Genomic DNA, 19657 nt, shown 5'->3' on the forward strand with positions numbered 1-19657 from the left:
GTGGAGTGTGCCCATCCTTTGCTTGGGGTGGGACAGAGGGGCAGGAGCTCGCCCATGGGGTCACTGCTACCCCTGAGGGCATCCAGAGAGCAGGAGCAGCGATGAGCCCCCCTAAACTGCACCCACAAGTGGGGAGCACGGGCAGGGCCGTGGGCTCCTCCGGAGGCCGGTTTGGGAAGACAGTCAATAGGCATCGGCTTCCTAAGAGGATTCAGTGCTTGGAACATGACTTTTCCTTCCAAACTGGATTGGTTTGGGAAGGGAAAAGCCAGAACAACAACAAAAGCTCCACCACAGCCTGGAGCTGGCGGCGCACAGAGAGAGAACAGAGAGAAACCAAAGCCCTGGTTGGGTCCGTGCGGTCTGAAAAAAAGGACTCGTCCGGAGGCGGGTTTGGAAAGACAGTGAATAGGCAGCGGCTTCCTAAGAGGATTCAGTGCTTGGAACATGACTTTTCCTTCCAAACTGGATTGGTTTGGGAAGGGAAAAGCCAGAACAACAACAAAAGCTCCACCACAGCCTGGAGCTGGCGGCGCACAGAGAGAGAACAGAGAGAAACCAAAGCCCTGGTTGGTTCCGTGCGCTCTGCCTCCAACCCAACCTCTCTGTTCTTGCTCCTGCACGTCAGGAATGAACTTGGAATTCGGAAGAGAGCCAAAATAAACCAAAACCAAACTCATGGACACTTGGAATTCTGCAGGCTCGGTGCTGGCTCAACGCGACGGAGCTCCTGGTCCCTGCTCATGCAGGAGCTTTGCCACCATATAGAATATACCTGTTTTCTCTCCCCTCCTTCCTCCAATTCTGCAGGCTCGGTGCTGGCTCAACGCGACGGAGCTCCTGGTCCCTGCTCATGCAGGAGCTTTGCCACCATATAGAATATACCTGTTTTCTCTCCCCTCCTTCCTCCCACAGCAGAGCTGGGTCTGGCTGCACAACGCAGGCTCCCCCAGTTCAAGCAGCACCAGTTCAGGTGCATTTCATCTGCCCTTTCTCTCCATACAAAGAAATGAACTCAAACCCCATGAGGAGCAAGGTCTCACCCCCCAAGGACCACCACCAACACCCCCAAGTTTTACCACCTCAGAACCCTGTTGTCTCTCAACTGAAAAGGATGTTTTCCATAGGAAAGGCCTCGTCAGGGACAGAAAAGCAGCTCATCAACGTGTACCTTCGTTTTATTCATCTCTTTTAAGTGTCATTGAAACAGACAACAGCGCAGGGCTCTGCAGGAGGAGAAGATCCATCGTCAAAGACTTCCTTGAACACAACAAAAATATATATATATGCTTCTAGAAATGATACAGTGATGCCTGGAAAAGCCTCCAAGGACTGAGCTGCTGCTCAGGGAGCCCGGCCAACCGGGTCCAAAAGCTGCTCCTATGTGGTGGTGATAACACCAGCAGTTGGGTTTGGTTCTCTTTTCCTTTCTTTCATGTGTTTTGGAAGTTAGAAATGAGAAAGAAACAGGAATTGGGGAGTGAGGTGTTCACTTCGGCTCTGGAAAAAAGAAAAAGGAAGCAAAAAACCCAAAAAGACAATTCCCACTGGAAACTCACAGTAGGAAAGGTACAAACCCCCAAAAGCCAATTTATTAAGGCTACAGTCAACTGAGATGGACCCTGGAGCTGGAGCTCGCAGCAACACTGGCTCAACTGAGTCCAAGCCAGTGCCACATCCCGGCTCTGCACAGCTGGGATAACCACTCCCCAGCAATAGATTCCCCTTTTTTAATTGTTTTCCCTCTTTTGCTTTTAAAGGGAATTGAGAAGAAAAACCAAAATCCTCACTTTGGGAACCACTCTCCCCCAGCCCTATACCTGAACCCTGCCCCGCGCTCCCCCTCCCCGGGAAGCACTAGTGAGAGATTTAGTGATTTCCTATTTCCCCGTGCTCGGGTTTTGTTTCATTCCTATTTGCAATGACTCCCCCAGGGCAGGGCAGGAAGCTCACCCCTGCTTTGGGGCTTTAGTTTTGTCACTAACCAAGCGCAAAGGCACCCAAGTGGGGACCCTCCAGCGAGTCCCGGGGTGCCCGGTGGCAGCCTAGCAAGGAATAACAACAGGGAGCTTTTTGCAGCAGCTGAAATGCAGAAGAGACCTTGCTCTGGGCAAAGAACTGAAGTCGTGGTGCTAAAGGTGGAGGTGAGGGAGGGGAGGAGGGGGACAGCTCAGTACGGAACCCCCCTGCCCCGTCCTCCCCGCGGAGGCACTCTACCAGGCCCACGGAACGTCTTCCCATAGGAAGAAGTCGCCTGGGTTGGGGCGCCCCAGTTGTGACCTGTTGCTGCCCCGCTGGAAGTGGCCGTCCCCGGGCCCAGCTCGCTGTAGTTGTGGATTTTGGCCTCTGGATGGACCAGTGTGTTATTGCTCCCCTCGGATTTGGTGAAGGATGGCCCGACCGATTGCACAGCGACGGGGCCGCGGGCGAAGCGGAGGTCCTGGTCCCCTGGAAACTGGACAGATCCTGTGCCCTGGTAGCTGCTCGTCTCCCCGAGGTGGCTCACGGAGCCCAAGAAGGTCCTGCTTTTCCCCAGAGGCTGGGCAGAAGGTTCTAGTAGCGTCTGGCCCGAATTCAGCTCCTCGGCACCAAATCCCCCCTCGGAGCTCTCGGTGCTGTAAGTCCTGCTGGGGTGGGACCTGCCGTAGTCCTGGGCTCTGGAAGTTTGATGTTCCTGCGGCGTGTGGCCGAGCGACTCCGTCTCTTGCTGGGAAAAGAGCTGCAGGAGAGCAGCAGTCACGGCCGGGTTCAGCTCCTGGGCTGCACTGGAGAGGTCACCTTCGGAGAGAGGCGGCGGCGGCGGTCCGGGGGGCTCGGGGGGTCTCTTCTCTGGTGGGACAACGCGAGGAGGACATGCTGTGGAAGGGTTACTGCTTTTAAACACCATCTTACAACATCACCAAGCAGATAGCAACATATCACCAACGTAACACATCCCCCCCCCATCCCAAACCAGCCTACGGAGAGCCTGGATGCGCTGGGAGAGGTGGAGATTTCGGGGGGAGACCAACCACACAATGTTCATTAGGGTTTTCTCCATCCCACCATCACGCACTCAACTAGTGGGCAACAGCTCTCCTAATCCATGGGCACCCGTGGAGGGGATTCCTGCTCTTGGATCAAAAGGCTAATGCCAAGCGGGAGATGGATGTGGAGCTGCACGACAGCACGTGGGGTCGCTGCGGAGGGATGCTGTGGCCCTACTGCTCCAGTCCCAGGTTCACTGGTGGCTTCACACTGATGGACTGCTTTAGAGAAGCCACAAAACCAAAAGTCAACCCCAAGCCCACACGTACCAGTGCCGGACTGAAGGAGTGGGTACACCCTCTTGTGTCCACTTGGCTTCTCCCCAGAGCCCACCAGCCCTTCTCCTGGTTTTTGACATTTTCCAGCACAGAGTCCAAACCAATCTCAATCCACAAATCTTTGTGTGCAACACACAAACTGTCCTGGAGCATGAGAAAACCCCTTTTGGCTCCATCCCCCAGCCCCTTCTTCTCCCCAGATCAGACCTGAAGTCACCAAGAGTTCTGTTTCAACAGGACTTGTTCTCTCCTAGCAAGAACAAGAGCACCCTTCACACCCCGTCACCACGCTCTCACTACTTTGTGCTACTGCTTTTGAGGCAGCAGAACAAGAAAGCAGCCTGGTTAGGTGGTGGGTAAGACCAAAGACAGCTCTGGCTCTCCCCTTGCTAAGTGCAACCAGCAAGGGGACGACATGGGACACGACCTGCTCCCAACAACCCATCCTGACTCCTGAAGAGCAACACAACTGAACTGCCTCGACCTCCCGTCCAGCGACCAGGCTCAAGCTACCCCGTGCTTAAAGTTATTACTGGCGATGACACAAGAGGCCACAAACACCTTTGTTTGAATCAGATCCTCAAATCATTTGCAAAACTGGTTATTAAAAAGGTCAAACTTTATTGTGAAAACCAGTAGTCTTCCAGGACCACCCCTCCACCCAGTATCAGTCCACTTTAAAACTAGATTGTATTGAAATCCAGAAAACAATCTTCAGGTCATTTGGGAAGCCAAGCCGATTGGGGGACAGCATCTCCTTTAAAATCATTATAAACAGAGAACAAGGTTATTTAATTGAAGCTGCTCTACAAGAACCTAGTTATCTTCCAGGACTAGGGCAGAAAGAAAAAAGAACCAGGAAAAAAATAAGCACGATCACAACTGGCTCGTGGTGGGCGGGTGTGTTGAAGGCACGAGAACACAGCACGTTCAGCTACATTGCAGAGGAGTTGTGTATCTGGCCAAAAGAGGCTCCCTTGGAGAGTCTGAGACATACTCGGGAGGTGCTTCTAGAATTTGGTGAGGTCGTCACGGGAGGTTGCTAATAAAGCCAAAAAATCAACAGAAACAAAAGACATGGAGACATTTACACTCACCTTTGGAAAGGAAATCCAAGAGTTCACTGATACAAACAGGTCTTTTCAACATGCCTCCTACCTGCTCTACAAGAACCAGCGGAGCTCAGCTTTGGCTGTCAGGACTCAACCAAGTCTACTCAAAGCTGGATGCACAAGTCCCTATTGAACACAACTGCCACTGTCCCCCTCCCTTCCAGCACTTGCCACTCTTTCAGATCTCGTGTTCTTCAAAATCATCTCTGCACATTTATCTTTATTTCCTCATTTTTAAGAGCTCAGGAAGGGAATGGTGAAAGAAGAGTTGGGATAAACAGTAAGATGGGAAAACCTGCAGGGATTCAATGTCCTGTGTGAAAAACCTACCTGAATGTGTAAGCTGATTGTTAGGGGTGTTGGAGGAGGAACTGAACCTCTGAGTTTCCCTTTCGTTTCTGGGCAAACCCCAAAACCTTTCATCTCCACTGACCCATTCACAGTGGAGAACTAATGGATTTGATATGCTTTGGGGATGTGAAGCAGAGTAGGAAGTAGTTCCATGCTTTGGCTTTCTGCAGTTGTTAAAACCTCCTGAGCACTTACTGCAGGGAGTGGGTCAGTGTCTGCCTCAGTCCTGAAATCTCACCCCCATTCTGACACCCAGCATCTCTCCTCTCCCCACCCACAGCCTCTGCTCCCTCTGTCACAACCTCTCAGCTCCTCCTGGCTGCAGTTAAACTAGAGGAAGCCCTCACGTGGAGCACTTTTAACTGTTCAAACAAGAGCAACGGGCACGTTATTTACCTGTACTCTCCTCTGGCTGCACTGTCGGGGTTTTCCTCGGCCCCCGTTGCTCACTGCTCTTCTCCCCGTTGCTCTCCTCCAGGGTCAGAACAGGCTCCTGACTCTTCATCAGCTGACTCAGCAGAACAGCCAGCACGTTCTGCATGTCTCCCTGAGCACTGGCTGCTTCTGGAGTCGCCAAAAAAAAACGCGGGTGGCTCCTCTATGGCTTCCTCTGCTGCTGCTGCTGCTGCTGCCTGAGACTCGTGCTGCTGACTGGTGGCTTCTGTCAGAGCGTTGATGGACTGGTTGAGAGCCTCCAGCTGCTGCTGCATCTCTGGGTTCGAGTGTACGTTCAACAGCTGGGCCATCTGTGGGACACTCAGATCTGTCTGGCTCTGCAGCAAGTTCAGTAAAACAGCCAGTTCGCTCTGATTCAGCTGCTGGGTGATCTCTCCGAGGCCTGCTGGAAACACAAGCAGCAGCACAGGAAGGTTACACAGAGCTACAGCACATCAGTGTGTCCCCCCGACACTGACCCCATGGCTGGGGGAAGGCATGGAGGCTCCAGGAGGATGCTTTGCTCAGCTTGCCCCCACCAGCTCCGACAGCACCGCAGCAGCACCCCGTGGCACTGTGCACACACTGCACTCACCCGAGGTTCAGCTGGGTGCTCTGGGAAGCTTCCTCACAGCCCCCTCCGAGCCACCAGCATCGCTGCTGCTTCAAATGAGCTCAGTTGAGCCAAACCTCCCTGTTTGAGCATCCCAGGAAGCAAACTGGGGACCAAGGACGCCACCAGTTACAGCAGCGAGGCTGAGGATGTGCGATGAGGACAGAAACCCTCAGCCCACTTTGGTGGCAATCAGAGCAGCACCTCAGCCCCTCCTGCAGCATTCCCAGCACTCCCTCCTGCACTGGGAAGCACGTTTCCCAGGATGGAGCAGAGCTGGTTTGGGATGGAGGAAGGGTGTGTTCCATTGACGCAGCAAAAGAAATTAGGTCAAGCAGAAGGCAATTCCTTGCTGAAAACTGGCCTGGGATCACAGGAGACTGTCCTGACCTGCAAGTATCCAGGTTATAGTCTGAAACACAACCCCCAAGTGGCATCACCTCCCTCTGCACCATGCTGGAGCAGAGCCTCCTGAGTGACAAGTGACAAGGCTGGCCCTTCACACTGACACTGCCTTTGGAAGGCAAGCTTTTGGGGCAGAAAGCTGCAAAGGTTTCATTTTAGAAGCTTAAAATGAAGCTTCTCTTGCTGGTAGGCAACTAAGAACATGACACTCACTTCTCTCAGCTGTTTGTTAATCCAACCACCACCTTTTGTCCATCTGCCATGTTTCATTGAACACATGGATTGTGCATTCCCTGGAGCAAGAACTGTCTTCCTCATTACTTGTCAGCACAACATTTGAGACAAAGAAAGCTTTAGCCCATATCTGGGTTTTTGTTCTACAGAACAATCAGCATGGTCGGGGTAGCTCTGCATAGCTCTGCACTCCCAGGAACCAAGATACCTCCCCTCCAACTAGTTTCTAGACATAGGAAGGTTGGTCACACTTTTGGAAACCTGGTCCTGCAAGTCTTTACGACCAAGTGATCTTTCCTGCACCAAGCAGAGTGCAATACTGTACACTCACCCACCAGCCTGAGAGATCCCATGCCTGAGCTTTATATAATTTGATCAATCAAAATCAGGCTTTATGTAATTTGATCAATCAAAATCAAGCTCATTTGCTCACCCTTTACAGAGGAGGTACCTTCCAGCCTATCATCTGTTACTTCACTTAAGTGACTTAGTAAGTTATTGCATTCTTCTCTGTGGAAGTATGTTTGAGAACCAACAGTAGAACTCCTAGAACAAATTCACAGTCAGCTCATCAGTAAGAGATTTCTGAAGAAATCAGGATAGGGAGAACCTGGAATTTCCCCTTCTGTAGAAGCAGAGGTGAAAGAATCAGCCTGGCCTCAAACCAGACACAAGCCTCCACACCCAGGCCAGAGAGAGCAGGGAGGTATCATATCAGGAGCCTGTTACACACCAGGCTGGGCACTGACCTACTGCATCTGCAGCACCAGGCTCTGCCTTGAGCTGGGCAGGCTGGGGGGGCACAGGACTGCTGTTGTTTTTGACAGTGTCTGTGCTTGGAACAGAGGTAGTTTCTTTCCGAGAAACTTTAGAGAGCGGCGGCTCCTCCACCGCGATCCCGCGGAGGTATCATATCAGGAGCCTGTTACACACCAGGCTGGGCACTGACCTACTGCATCTGCAGCACCAGGCTCTGCCTTGAGCTGGGCAGGCTGGGGGGGCACAGGACTGCTGTTGTTTTTGACAGTGTCTGTGCTTGGAACAGAGGTAGTTTCTTTCCGAGAAACTTTAGAGAGCGGCGGCTCCTCCACCGCGATCCCGCCCCCCCGCACTCCACAGCTCGTGGCAGTCCTGCCAGTGCGGGAGGCTGGAACAGAACAACACTTGGCAGTTAGGACGGAACAAGAACACCAGCGTAACCCTCAAAGGCCACAGGAGGAGCGTGGATATTCCTCTGAGCACAACCATCCTACTGCACTAAGAAGGGGCGAGTCGTGGAGCCAGCAGAATGGGATGGGAATCGTTTCACTCCTGGGTTAGCCACAATGCACACGAGCCTGCCAAGCTGTCTGGTGGCTTTAAGGAGTTAGTTGTCTTTAGTAACTCTAAAGGGAAGCTCAAAAGCTACTTGCAGCCAGGGCAGCAGGAGCAGAGCTTTATACCCTGGTTACTGGAGTGGGAGAAAAGAGCTGTACATGATGCTGCTCAACAGTCCAAGTCGATTAACAAGGGGCACAAACAAGGCCTGGCCAGTCCCGCCTTGCACAGAGGACAGGGAGATCCTATGTGCTACTCCTGTATCTTCCAACAGAGATTTAGGGCACCTTACAAGCATTAAACTGAGCTTTCTAAACCCAGCCTGATACCAGGCAGAAAACCAACAGCACAGGAAGAGCTATTTGCTCAGCCATACAACAGAGCACAAGAAAAGAACCCAGAAATCATAGTTCTGACTGAAAAAATCCCCAAGGCCAAGCCAGTGGCTCCTTCCCAAAGCTCGTTAGCAGGGAACCCACTGGAACTTACTCTGGAGGGGCCATTTTGCTGAGGTCAACATCCTTAAGGAAGTCGCTCTGCAGGGCCTGTTCTGCCGTGCAGCGCTTGCCAGGGTCTAGTGTCAGCATGTGGTCCAGCAGGTCGAGAGCAGATGAAGGAATGCTGGGGAGAGTTGGAAACACAGCTGAGTTCAGGGGTTGTTCTGAACAGGGGGAGAAGCCCGCTCTCAGAGAGGCACCTCAGGCCTAAGAGAAACCCTTGCAGTCAAAATCAGCTACTACGTGATGCAGCAGCTCAAAGACATCACAGAACAGGCATCAGATACGGGATACTTTCAGTAGAATGTTTGCCATTTATGAAGAGCAGCTCAGCTAGAAATCCCACAGGATTATCACACCATCACACTCTCCCCTCAGGGAGCATGTCTCCGAGGTCAGCAGCCTCAGCACTGTGAGAACACAACACTGACAAGACTGCTTCCCAGCACAGACCCTGGCTAGAAGTGTCCCGAGCCCTCCAGGAGGCACCTGTGGCAGAAGAGGGACAGTGACCCCATTCCAGCCTTCCCCAGATGGGAGAAAGCCTCCTGGAGAGGGCAAGAAGGGGAAGCACTGCTTTACCCTGCCAGGTAGACTAGAGCTGAAGGACAGCAGATGAGTTGCACATAACCCCCACGCAGCTACTCATCCTCTCCTCTACCAGGACTCACAAGGAGAACTCCTCACGCAGGCGCCTTCGGTATTGCTTCTTCGGCTTCATAGTGTTGAAGTAGGGCAGCTTGATGACATCTGGCCACACTGCTGGACAGGGGCTCCCACAGAGCCGGCTGACAACCAGAAGAGCAGAGTATGGTCAGTGGGTGGAATGCAGCCAGGAGGAGAAGAGTCCCCATCCCCAACTGCCCTGGCTTCAGCTGGAACAGTTGGTTTTCTTCCTTAGCAACTTATGGTACCAATAACCTAGTTCTGGTTAATCACTTCAGTGATGGTTAGATAACCCTCGGAGGTTAAAAAGGAGGTATCAGAAGAGGAAAAATGCTTACCTTGAGTTTATAAACCATCCAACACAACACATTTTCAGTGTGAGATGAAATTTAGGTTCATCACGCACTCAACTAACAGCAGCAAAGTTTCCAGAGAGTGCCTACATTAGCAGCCACACACCCCTAAATGCCCAGCTATTCACATCTGCAGTTACAATCATTTGCTGCTCCTATTTTGTGGGCAGGTTAGAGAAAAAGGGCTCTTCTAACACAGAGCCTGTGTGCATGAGCAGTTTCTGCAGCACCTCTTCTCATAGGCATGCATGTGCAATGCTTTACCTGATTAATTCAAGCTGAGCCAGTTCCAGATTGGCTTGAAAAATAGGCTTCTTTGTAAACAGTTCCCCGAGGATACAGCTGGAAAGAGGAAAAGCAAGAGGTCACGACAGCAAACCCTTGGGATGGTCGTTTGAACACTGCAGCATTTCTGTTCAGGAGCAGGTTTGCCTGAGGAGAGTTATTTGCATCAGGGCTTGTAGTTGAGGACTGACAAACTAACCTATGTGTACAGAGTCACCGATTCCACGCAGCTGGGAAATAACAGCCACTACCAGGCTGGTTAACTCTGGCTTCCTGCTTTAACTCTTTGCAGGGCAAGGAGGATGTGGCAATAAAGTGACAAGGAAACCAGCCAGGCAGCTCATCAGCCTCCAGAGCCAGCCCAATTCTCTTTGCAACTTTACTGGGCGGGGGTGGGGGTGGTTTCTGCCTCCCCAAATCATCCTCAGCTGCCTGGAGCTTATTGTTTGTCATTGCCAAGCACAGGACACAGCCTTGTACACACAAGGTTTGTACACACACCATTTGTGCAGCTGAAAGGGAAAGAAAAGAAGGGAGGGGACAATTCTGGCTCAGTCCTTAACAGCTACTCTTCAGCCTCCTGACAGCAATGACAAGCAGTGCCAAATTCTTCCCTGTGAGGGTGCTGAGGCGCTGGCACAGGGTGCCCAGAGGAGCTGTGGCTGCCCCATCCCTGGCAGTGTTCAAGGCCAGGCTGGACGGGGCCGTTACAGCCACACACTGAAGCTACAATCAGCACAGAGTAGGCCTGTCACCCCTCCTTTTTAAATGGCAAGAGTAGACCCTCTTTATGCTCTCACATGTCAATACCAAGTAGGAGTTTTTACTAAATGGTGTAGTTCCAGTCAGGTGACACACACCTATCCCCTCAGAGCACAGAAGTCTGGAAGTACTCCTGTGCCATCACACCACTCTGCCTCGCTGAAACAGAGGCAGCTTCAGAGATGAGCACAAAGCCAAGACCAGCTTCCATGTGCTGATGTTCACAGCCCAGACAGGACAGAGGACACAAAGCAGGCACTTACCCACAGCTCCACACATCTATGGCGGGTGTGTAACGCTCCTCACCTAGCAGCAACTCCGGAGGTCGATACCACAACGTAATGACCTTGTTGGTGTATGGACGGCTGCAATGCAAGACACAAACACAGGCTGATGCCAAGAGCCAGGAAAACCTTACAAACTGGTTTTAACTTCCAAACTGCAGAGTTTGGCATGTAAAGAGAAGCAGTGGGCTTTCAAGTGCCCACCTTTCCATAGCATCTGCCCGAGCTGCACAGAGCTGCTGAGCTAGCAGGGATTTCACAGGTCTGCCCATGCAAGCTGTAGGCACCCAAGAGTGAAAATCCTGACCTGCAAGAGGCAGCAGGAGGCTGCCATGACTGAACAGTGACTGATCTCAAAGCAAAACAAGGGCCAGGGCAAGCAGAGGAGATGTTTCTGCTCCTTATTAGCTGGTTTGTCTCATGGAAAGCTATTAATAGCAGCCAGGAGTGTATTTTTCCAACAGCTGGAGCTACATTATACCACTTAACACTAGAAATCATTTCTCAGGCAATGCCAGGACTTCCAAGTGAAGTGACTACGTAGGTATTAAGAAGAAAGGTGCTCATGCCACCTCTGGAAGGCCTTTCCCTCTCCCTCCCATGCCTCACCTCTCCTCTGAGCTGTAAAGTCGAGCGAGTCCAAAATCTGCAAGTTTGATTTGCCCACTGAAAGACAAAACACAGTCAGTGGTTTGAAGCAGAGCCAGGCTCACACACTGCAACAGGAAAAGGAAAGGAAATCCCCCATGTAGTAGAAAGGCCCAACAAAGCAATGGGAGCAGTAATTACTTTTGAATACACCAGTGTTAATTTTCCAGATCCTATTTAATGCTTCAAACAAACAAAAAGAAAAGGCAACAATTCAGTCCCATCTCTACCATAAACCCTTCCCAACAGGCCAATGGCCATGGGATGTTTTTTAGATGCATATCCAGACATGTGGATGTGATTATGTGCAGCATTATTCTCACAGGCTCAAAGTTTTCTTCTGGGTATCCAGATAAAGACTTGAGAATTAACAGCAAATGAGTAATTGTGATGTATTCTGTGATGAGCTGTGTTAGTGCCAAACACTAGCTAGAGAGGAGACAGCATTCAGAGAGGGCTGCTCCTTCCTACCTTAACCCTCAGTGGTTTCCCTGCACACAAGTGCTTCCAATAAACAGGATTTTTGCCAAAATACCATGGAGACCAAGCGTAGAGAGCCCCATTTATATCAAGTCAACATGAAGTTAACTGTAAGGAGCTGCAAAACAGTGGGGAGACTGCCACCAGCAGCATGTTCGGGTGAAGGCTGGTGGGGCTCTTGACCCTCACAGCAGCAGCACCCAGGAAAGCCACTGCTTAATCATAACCACCCCTCACACCATGTGGAAACATGCAGGGTTGGATTACCCAGAGGATCAACACCTTCTGTTCCCACCCATACTCAAAGTGAACCCAGGGAGAGGGCAGGAAAGAGCTTGAGTTGAAGTGTTTCTATTCCCAGGCTACCTGTTGTTCAATAAGATGTTGGAGCACTTGATATCTCGATGAAGGAAATTCTTCTTGTGGCAATAATCCAGCCCCTCCATTAACTGTTTCATGAAAGACTTGATATGGTCCTCTGAGAAATGTACCAAGCCAGATTCTAGCAGCCCCATTAGGTCATGGTCCATGTACTCAAACACAAGGTAAAAGGCACCTGGTATAATAAAGAGAGAAATCATTTAAGACAAGAGGAGAGGCAAAGAGGAGGGGAAGTAGATTCAGTTGTAGAAATAGTCTTTTTGGTCTTCCGTTGGTATTTTCTATAACACACTCTTGTGATATTTAGGGCTTCCTGGACATCTCAGAAGACTTCTTTTTGTTCCTCAAGAGGAGGATAAATCCAAACCAACTAAGTAGCCCCCAAAATCAACTCCTTTGGAATCCTGGGCACATTGCCCTGGCTGTTTTGGGTTTGTTTCTTTCAAGTTAGTGTGTTGAAGAGATTACTTCCACTCACAGCTTGACCTGATGTCTGTGGTGTTCCCTGCTCTCTCATGGAAAAGGCCCCAGACAACAGGCAGATGCCAAACTCTGAGCTATGTATCAAGGAGGAACCCAAATAAAGCCCATTTAGACCAGGGTTTGGCTTTCTCGTTTAACACTGAGAACAAACTAATGGATTGCATCAGCTCTTTGGCTTATGAAACCCACACCCTGCAGCAAACGTTACCTTTGTCCTTCTTGAAATCCAGTGCATCTTGTTTGTCTGTGACAATCTCCTTCATGTTCACCACGCTGCGGTGGATGAGCTGCCGCAGGATCTTGATCTCGCGGATGGCTGTGATGGGGAAACCTTCCTTCTCGTTGTCCAGCCGCACCTTCTTGAGAGCCACCAGTTCCCCTGCCAGGACAAGGCAGTGTCAAAGCCTCTGCACACACCCCTGCCACCAGCTCGGTGGGATTCCAATGGGAAGTCGAAAGTAACAGCCACCAAGGTAAAGATCAGCCAGAAGTTATCACACCAACGACTCAAGACAGGCGACACCAGTGCTGCTCCTCATCTGCTTCAGTGTAAGGTCACCCAAGTGGACATAAGTTTACCCTGGAAACCACTCCGCAGGCTCTGGCACAAAAGTGTGGCCAGCAGGTTGAGGAAGGGGATTCTTCCCTTCTGCTCTAGGGAGACACCCCCTTCAGTCCTGATCCAGCTCTGGGGCAACAGCACCAGAGGGATGTGGAGCTGCTGGAGCGAGGCCAGAGGAACCCCGGAGCTGCTGCGAGGGCTGGAGCAGCTCTGCTCTGGAGCCAGGCTGAGAGAGCTGGGCTGGGGCAGCTGGAGAAGAGAAGGCTCCTCAAGGGGACACCTAGAGCAACTCCAGTGCCTAAAGGGGCTCCAGGAAACCTGGAGAGGGGCTTTGGACAAGGGATGGAGGGACAGGACAAGGGGAATGGCTTGAACCTGCCAGAGGGGAGACTGAGATGAGCTCTGAGGCAGAAGCTCTTCCCTGTGAGGGTGCTGAGGCGCTGGCACAGGGTGCCCAGAGGAGCTGTGGCTGCCCCATCCCTGGCAGTGTTCAAGGCCAGGGTGGACACAGGGGCTTGGAGCAACCTGCTCTAGTGGAAGGTGTCCCTGCCCGGGGCAGGGGTTGGAGCTGGATGAGCTTTAAGGTCTCTTCCAACCCAAACCCGACTGTAACTCTACCACCTGCCCACACATCAAATCGTACTCACAGCAGTGATTTCACAAGCAGGGAAAGCAGAGGGGCACTAACAGGATTTCAAAGCTTCTATTCTTCTGCCTCTTTTGCAAGCACCTGATAAGTAAATACTTACTCCAAGGCTGGAGCCATTTCTAGTTCTACAGGTATTTGTCACTAACCGGCAACACCACTAATGCTGGAAGGGGTTTGAAGCACACCCACGGTAACGACGCCTTCAAGAAGTGGAATTAATCTGAAGCCACTTGGCATCCTTACCTGTGTCCTTGTCCTTGGCTTTGTACACCTGCCCATACGTCCCTTCTCCAATAATCCCAATGATGTCAAACTTGTCCACGCAACGCTTCCCCCAGTCGCTTTCCGTCTGTCTCCTTTCCCCATACCGAGGACAACAGATTCTGGAAGAGGGAAGGCAGCAAAACCATGGGATTTTGAATTTGGTTTGTATTCAAAAGAAGGTGTAGGTAGCACTCAGTGTACAAACACATGATTTTCATTGTCAGGGAAGCTCGAGATGCCTTGCAACACAATCACACCTGAAGAAAAGGTGTACACCTCTTGTTTGGAATAACCAACTTCTGGTAGCACCAAGAGCTTTCTACAGGGATACTCACCAGGAGGTTTCTTTGCCCTGCAGGCATTGATAAAGCAAAAGATGTGGTACCTTCAGGGCAGATGTGGCTGGAGACTGGATATGAAATGCTTCAGCAATTTCTACCACTGAAAGGGTCAAAGGGGAAGACAACAGAATCCACCACAGTCGAGAGCCCAAACCAGGCCTCCATTTGGTGCACAACTTACACAGCCCCCTCTCCTTCCCTCTTAATTCTCACACAGATGAGGCAAGTGGCCTTCAGCTGTGAGTGGTCCAAATGAAAAACAACCCTCAGGAAACAGTTCATATACCATAAGAAAACAACAGAAATATGAACTTGTTCTCTCCACATTTCACTTCCCTCAATCAAGAGCACTCAAATGAGTCTGGGGACAAAGAATGGAGACAAGTGAATTAAGTCTGACTCGAGATCTAGAAGTAAGTGCCCATTAAGTGTTCTCCCCTCCAGTCAATGGTGGGGAGGCTGCTGAGAGCTGGCAAAGCAGCTGCCAGGTTCCATTTCAAAAGGAAGAGCTCAGTCAGCTCTTCAAGGAGCGCTGCGGTTACACTTGAATCCTAAAGCTTTGGAAACCTAGACCAAGAGCTGTGGGAAGAGACATTGAACCCAAGAGCTCCAAAAAGCCAACAAAAGAGAGAGAAAGCCTCTTACTTTGGTCTCTTTTTGAAGGGTTGCTGAGGTGGTGTGGCTGCCTTTGGTTCCGGGGAGTCAGGAGGAGATGGATCCCCTCCAGGGAGCTCTGGGGGGAGCGGGAGGTCCGTGAGTAAGTGTCGTGGTCTCTGCTCTCTATCTTTCTTCACAGGTTTTGGAGGAAGAATCTCTTTTGGACTAAACTCCGAAAAGTTAATACAACACAAAAGTCAGACTTAGCAGTCAGTGAGCAAACAAAGCCAGCCTGCTGTCAAGAACATGGTTAGGAGCCCAAGTTACAGTGCCAAAATGAGCATAGCCAAATATAAACCTCCAAGTTTACAGTGATAATATATCAGGAGAGGAAAGTGTTAGGTTTGAATGCACCACCTTCAACTAAACACCCAGTTCTGCAGCTAGAACTTGCTCAACCTGCACAAGGGCTTACTGTGAGTTTCCTGTAAGTTCAGGTTACCCCCAGCCCCCCCTTTCCCCCCTTACTTCCTCTCTTCAGTCCCGTTATCATACTGAAATTAAATGCTTGACTTGTTAAGGACCACTAAAAATACAAACCCAGAATTACAGCTCTCTACATCAGTAACTTCTAACTTCTTAGGAGGACCCAGACGTAGCTCTGACTTGTGAGTACTGCTGAGAAACCCAAAGGGGGCTTTAAACAATCAAGTTGCCAACAGCATCCAAAGCTTGGCTTCGACTGGCAGAACCTAACACTTCTTATGTGTGCAGCAGGGAGAATTCCAAGGCCTGAATAGTGAGGAATTCCTCTCCACGTACATCTCCACCAGGAACAGATGAGGAGATGCAAACACCCTCCCAGGGGCTGTTTGTAGGGCAGGCAGCAGCAGGTTTGCTCTTTGCCAGCACTGTCAGGTCTAACCCATTAGCATGGAGAGCCCCCCACACACACCTGATGGAAGCAGGTCATTTTCCCAGTCTTTATATTAGGCACTGTCTAATCCCCACAACCACCTCTTGTGAAACAGAGTTAAACAAGGACAGAGAAAGACACACTGAGCTTGGGTATCTCCTGTAAAAGATGGGGGAGCAACCTTCTCCCACTGCTAAGAAGTCAGCAGGCAGCTGCAGAACTAATGGCACATCACGAGGGAAAGCACTCACCAGTGGGACAGATCCCAGAAATCCCAGGAGTGGGAGAGCTGCATGGGCTGAGCTCCCTCTCCACTAACCACACGTGCAGAACAACAGCCAGCCAAGGCAGAATCCTGGATGAACCTCAGAAGAGGTGCTTCAAAGCAGGACCCCAACAGCCAAGGCCTGAACTGCACACAGGAGATGGGAGACTGTTCCAACTAGGTTTTGCTTGCTTTATGGCTTTCATATATGTATCTGAAGCACTGATCTGACCACAGAACTACAGACTGGTTTGGGATGAAGGGATCTTAAAGCTCCTCCAGCTCCAACCCCTGCCCCGGGCAGGGACACCTTCCACTAGAGCAGGTTGCTCCAAGCCCCTGTGTCCAACCTGGCCTTGAACACTGCCAGGGATGGGGCAGCCACAGCTTCTCTGGGCACCCTGTGCCAGCGCCTCAGCACCCTCACAGGAAAGAGCTTCTGCCCAGAGCTTATCTCCTCTGCTAAAATTGGGCCCTTTGCCCCTGTCAAAATGAATCAGCCTTTTATCCAGACACACACATCAAAAGCCAACTTCTTTGCAAGGCTTTGTGGGGAAGGGCGAGGGAGTGTTTGCAGGTTTAAGCTGCAGGTGCCCACCCAGCCTTTCAGGAGGCCCCTTTTCACCAAACTCAAACCATTTTCTCTCTATACTGTTATCAGTGCTTAGTAAAGCTGCTTATCTATTTGTGTATCAGCGCTAGCGCTACTACAAGGTTACTCTAACTTCAGTTTGGATGTTTCAAGAGCCTAGAGTGGAAGGTGTTGGAAGGGGGTTGGAACTGGAGGAGCTTTAAGGGTCCTTCCCACCCCAACCAGTCTGTGGTTCTTTGATTTATTTTGAAGTGAGAAAGCCCACCAAACCCTTCAGAGCTGCCCAAGCAGGAAAACCAGAGCGTGGAATCCAACTGCCTAACAAAGAGGACTAGAAGCTACTTCCCTTCTTCCCATCCCCTAAAATACCAGGATCTCCAGCAGCCAGGACTGGGTTTTAACTATGGCAGTGCTGTGACCAGTCCATGTGTTCCCAGGAACCACGGAGTGCAACCTCAAACACAGAGTTTGTGCTACTGGTGTCTGCACTGCTTTTCCTCTCCTCCCACTACACCTCTTGCAAGGTGAAGCAACCAATGGTGCACCCTGAGTGCTGTGAGGTCTCAAAGCATCACAGAAGTGATGGTAAGCACCAGGAAAGGATGGAGAGTCTCCAACTGAATGAGGCACATTTGGTACTTGGACACATCTAAGCTTGTTTCCGTATCCTGTGCTTCCCACAGGCTCAGAGCTGGAGTCTCAGCATAGAAAATCAAAGTCGAGCTACAAAAGTTGTGTTCCTACATATGAAAGCAGCTGAGTAAGAGTGAGCTGCCGCTCAGTCAGTGCCATATGCAACTGCCACCAGAGTCAGCAAAACGAAGCAGGATTTCCCATCCTTTCATTGGGAAAGGCAGTGTAAATCCAGTTACTAAGCATAGCAACCAGCTGTAGTATCACCCACACGCCTCAGTTCATAGTGATGGCAGAGATACAACACACTTGGACAAAACTGAGCCTCACCTGGCTTCTAAAAGAGTTCTAAGAACTAAACCCCAGGATTTGCAGGGCAATGCCCGTGTTTGGGAATGCAGATGCTTACCCTGGCATTTGAGTGGGGAAACCTGCAGGCTCTGAGAAGCTGCTGCTCATCACAGATAAGAGTTAAGTTTGGTGAACAACATTACACAGCTTTGGAGGGGCAACAGAGCCACACACGAGCCCAACTTCCACATTGACTGAAGTGACAACATCACCCTCGTTTACAGGGAGAGCAGGAAAATCACTTCAGTGAATGAGCATCTGTAACATAACCATGTTCACTTCACCCACAGGGTAACCAGACCACGTCCTAACTGTTGTGTTATGCACTAGTCATTCAAACCCATGCTTTCCTAACCAACAAGACACCCAGGCCATCCTCAGTGACGGCTGGAAAGACACACAAGTTGTTGGGGAGCTAAAGGCTAAGCAGAGAAAAACGTATCTGTGCTGATGTTAACAGCACCACAACACATGAACAGCCACAAGAGGGGAAAAAGTAGTTTTTCTTCCTCTTCCCCTCCGTTTTGGCTCTTCTGCTCCTTTCCCCCTCACCAAAAGCCACCCCCAGGAAGGTTTTACCCAGCCAAGGCAGGAGCTGCTCTTACAGAACAGAATTGAGCCTGTGTGCTTTGGTTAGCAGTTACAGGAAACAGAAAGCTGAAGTAGGTGCAGCTTCACTCTTTCATTTTTACATGAACACCTACTTCATAAGCAGTAAGGATTGTCTTAGTGACTCAATACTGAAGTTAAAGCAATGGCAGTTTGATGCCCAGCCTGCATAACCAATGCATTTGGAACTGCAATCACTGCGGTTTGGGTTCTTCTATAGGAATTATTGAGCTCTTCCCTGTTCTTTAAGTACAGGTTTTGGAGGCATTATAAAAGCAATTTCAAGATAAGCCTGCGCAAAGGGCTGCAACAAAGGGGTGCATCATGCCAGAGCCATGCTTCATGAGTGTCATAAATACAAAGAAAGAGGAATGTGAAACCTTTACTAACCAGCATTAGACCAGCAGCCAAACCTCTCTTTCTCACTGAGATAAGACATAACTACCTGCATGGGACCATAAAACTCTCCACATAAACCTGACAAGGCCAAAATGAGGATCGGGGCCATGTAATAATGCATTTATACCAGCAGCACAGTCTTGAGCGTACTCTGCGGGATGAGGATAAGCTGCCAAACTACCCAAAAGAAGCTGTTTATCTCAATGCTTTGCTTTTAAATGCAACCAGGAGGCTCTGGTGTGACCTTACCTATCCAAGTCATCTTCCCCAACTAAAATAGGGGGGAGCGGAAGCGGAGGCAACGTTGAAGTTTTCAGGTGTGGGATAGCAGCCGTCACAGACACTTGTGTTTTTGTAGCGACTTGGACAGAGGGCTGAGAGTTCACCTGAGAGGATAAAGTAGACGTCCTTGGGTGGGAAGAAGATGGCAAAGATGTTGGGGCTGAAGTAGGGACCTGAACGGGAGGCAGTTGGGATGGTGGCAAAGGTGGAACTGCAGGTGATGGAGGCAAAGGCGGCAGCGGCGGGGTTGGAGGTGGTGGCGTGGTTGTGGGCAGAGGAGGAGGAGGTGATTTTATGGAGGGTAGTGGGGGTGGAAGCTCCTTCTCTGCTGCGTCTGTCTCTTTTGGAGATAGGAGGTCCTCTACCACTGCTACAGGCTTCAAGTCCTTTGCTCCCGTCTGTTTGGAATCTCTGACTGGAACGGGATGTTTCCTCTCCGAGTTCTCCTCTGCCTTGGCTTTTGCTGGCTCTGCAGGGGCTTTACTCTCCGCATTCGTGTGCAGCAGATTCACCGACTCTGTGTCTGAAGAGGACTTGTCAGATTTAACACTTTTGATGACCTTCTTCGGCTCTGCCGCTGGCTCCC

At 50.6% G+C, this 19657-nt stretch overlaps 1 protein-coding gene across 1 annotated transcript in view; it reads right to left on the reverse strand.

Annotated features, from left to right (window-relative positions):
- Window positions 1-2170: 2170 nt before the first annotated feature.
- CDK12 (cyclin-dependent kinase 12) overlaps window positions 2171-19657 on the reverse strand; it is a gene marked incomplete at its 5' end in the record, with an annotated part of 23630 nt that continues 6143 nt past the window's right edge. Inside the window, 15 exon segments of the mRNA XM_010013052.1 lie at window positions 2171-2856; window positions 5165-5346; window positions 5348-5606; window positions 7405-7565; window positions 7567-7602; window positions 8262-8393; window positions 8941-9057; window positions 9553-9630; window positions 10599-10700; window positions 11229-11285; window positions 12114-12303; window positions 12820-12990; window positions 14066-14205; window positions 15073-15249; window positions 19039-19657. The exon segment at window positions 19039-19657 is cut by the window's right edge and continues 31 nt beyond it. Of these exon segments, the coding sequence (XP_010011354.1) occupies window positions 2171-2856; window positions 5165-5346; window positions 5348-5606; window positions 7405-7565; window positions 7567-7602; window positions 8262-8393; window positions 8941-9057; window positions 9553-9630; window positions 10599-10700; window positions 11229-11285; window positions 12114-12303; window positions 12820-12990; window positions 14066-14205; window positions 15073-15249; window positions 19039-19657 (3107 nt within the window).

This window comes from Nestor notabilis, unplaced genomic scaffold, assembly GCF_000696875.1.
Source record: "Nestor notabilis isolate BGI_N333 unplaced genomic scaffold, ASM69687v1 scaffold20584, whole genome shotgun sequence".
Classification (NCBI taxonomy): Eukaryota; Metazoa; Chordata; class Aves; order Psittaciformes; family Psittacidae; genus Nestor; species Nestor notabilis.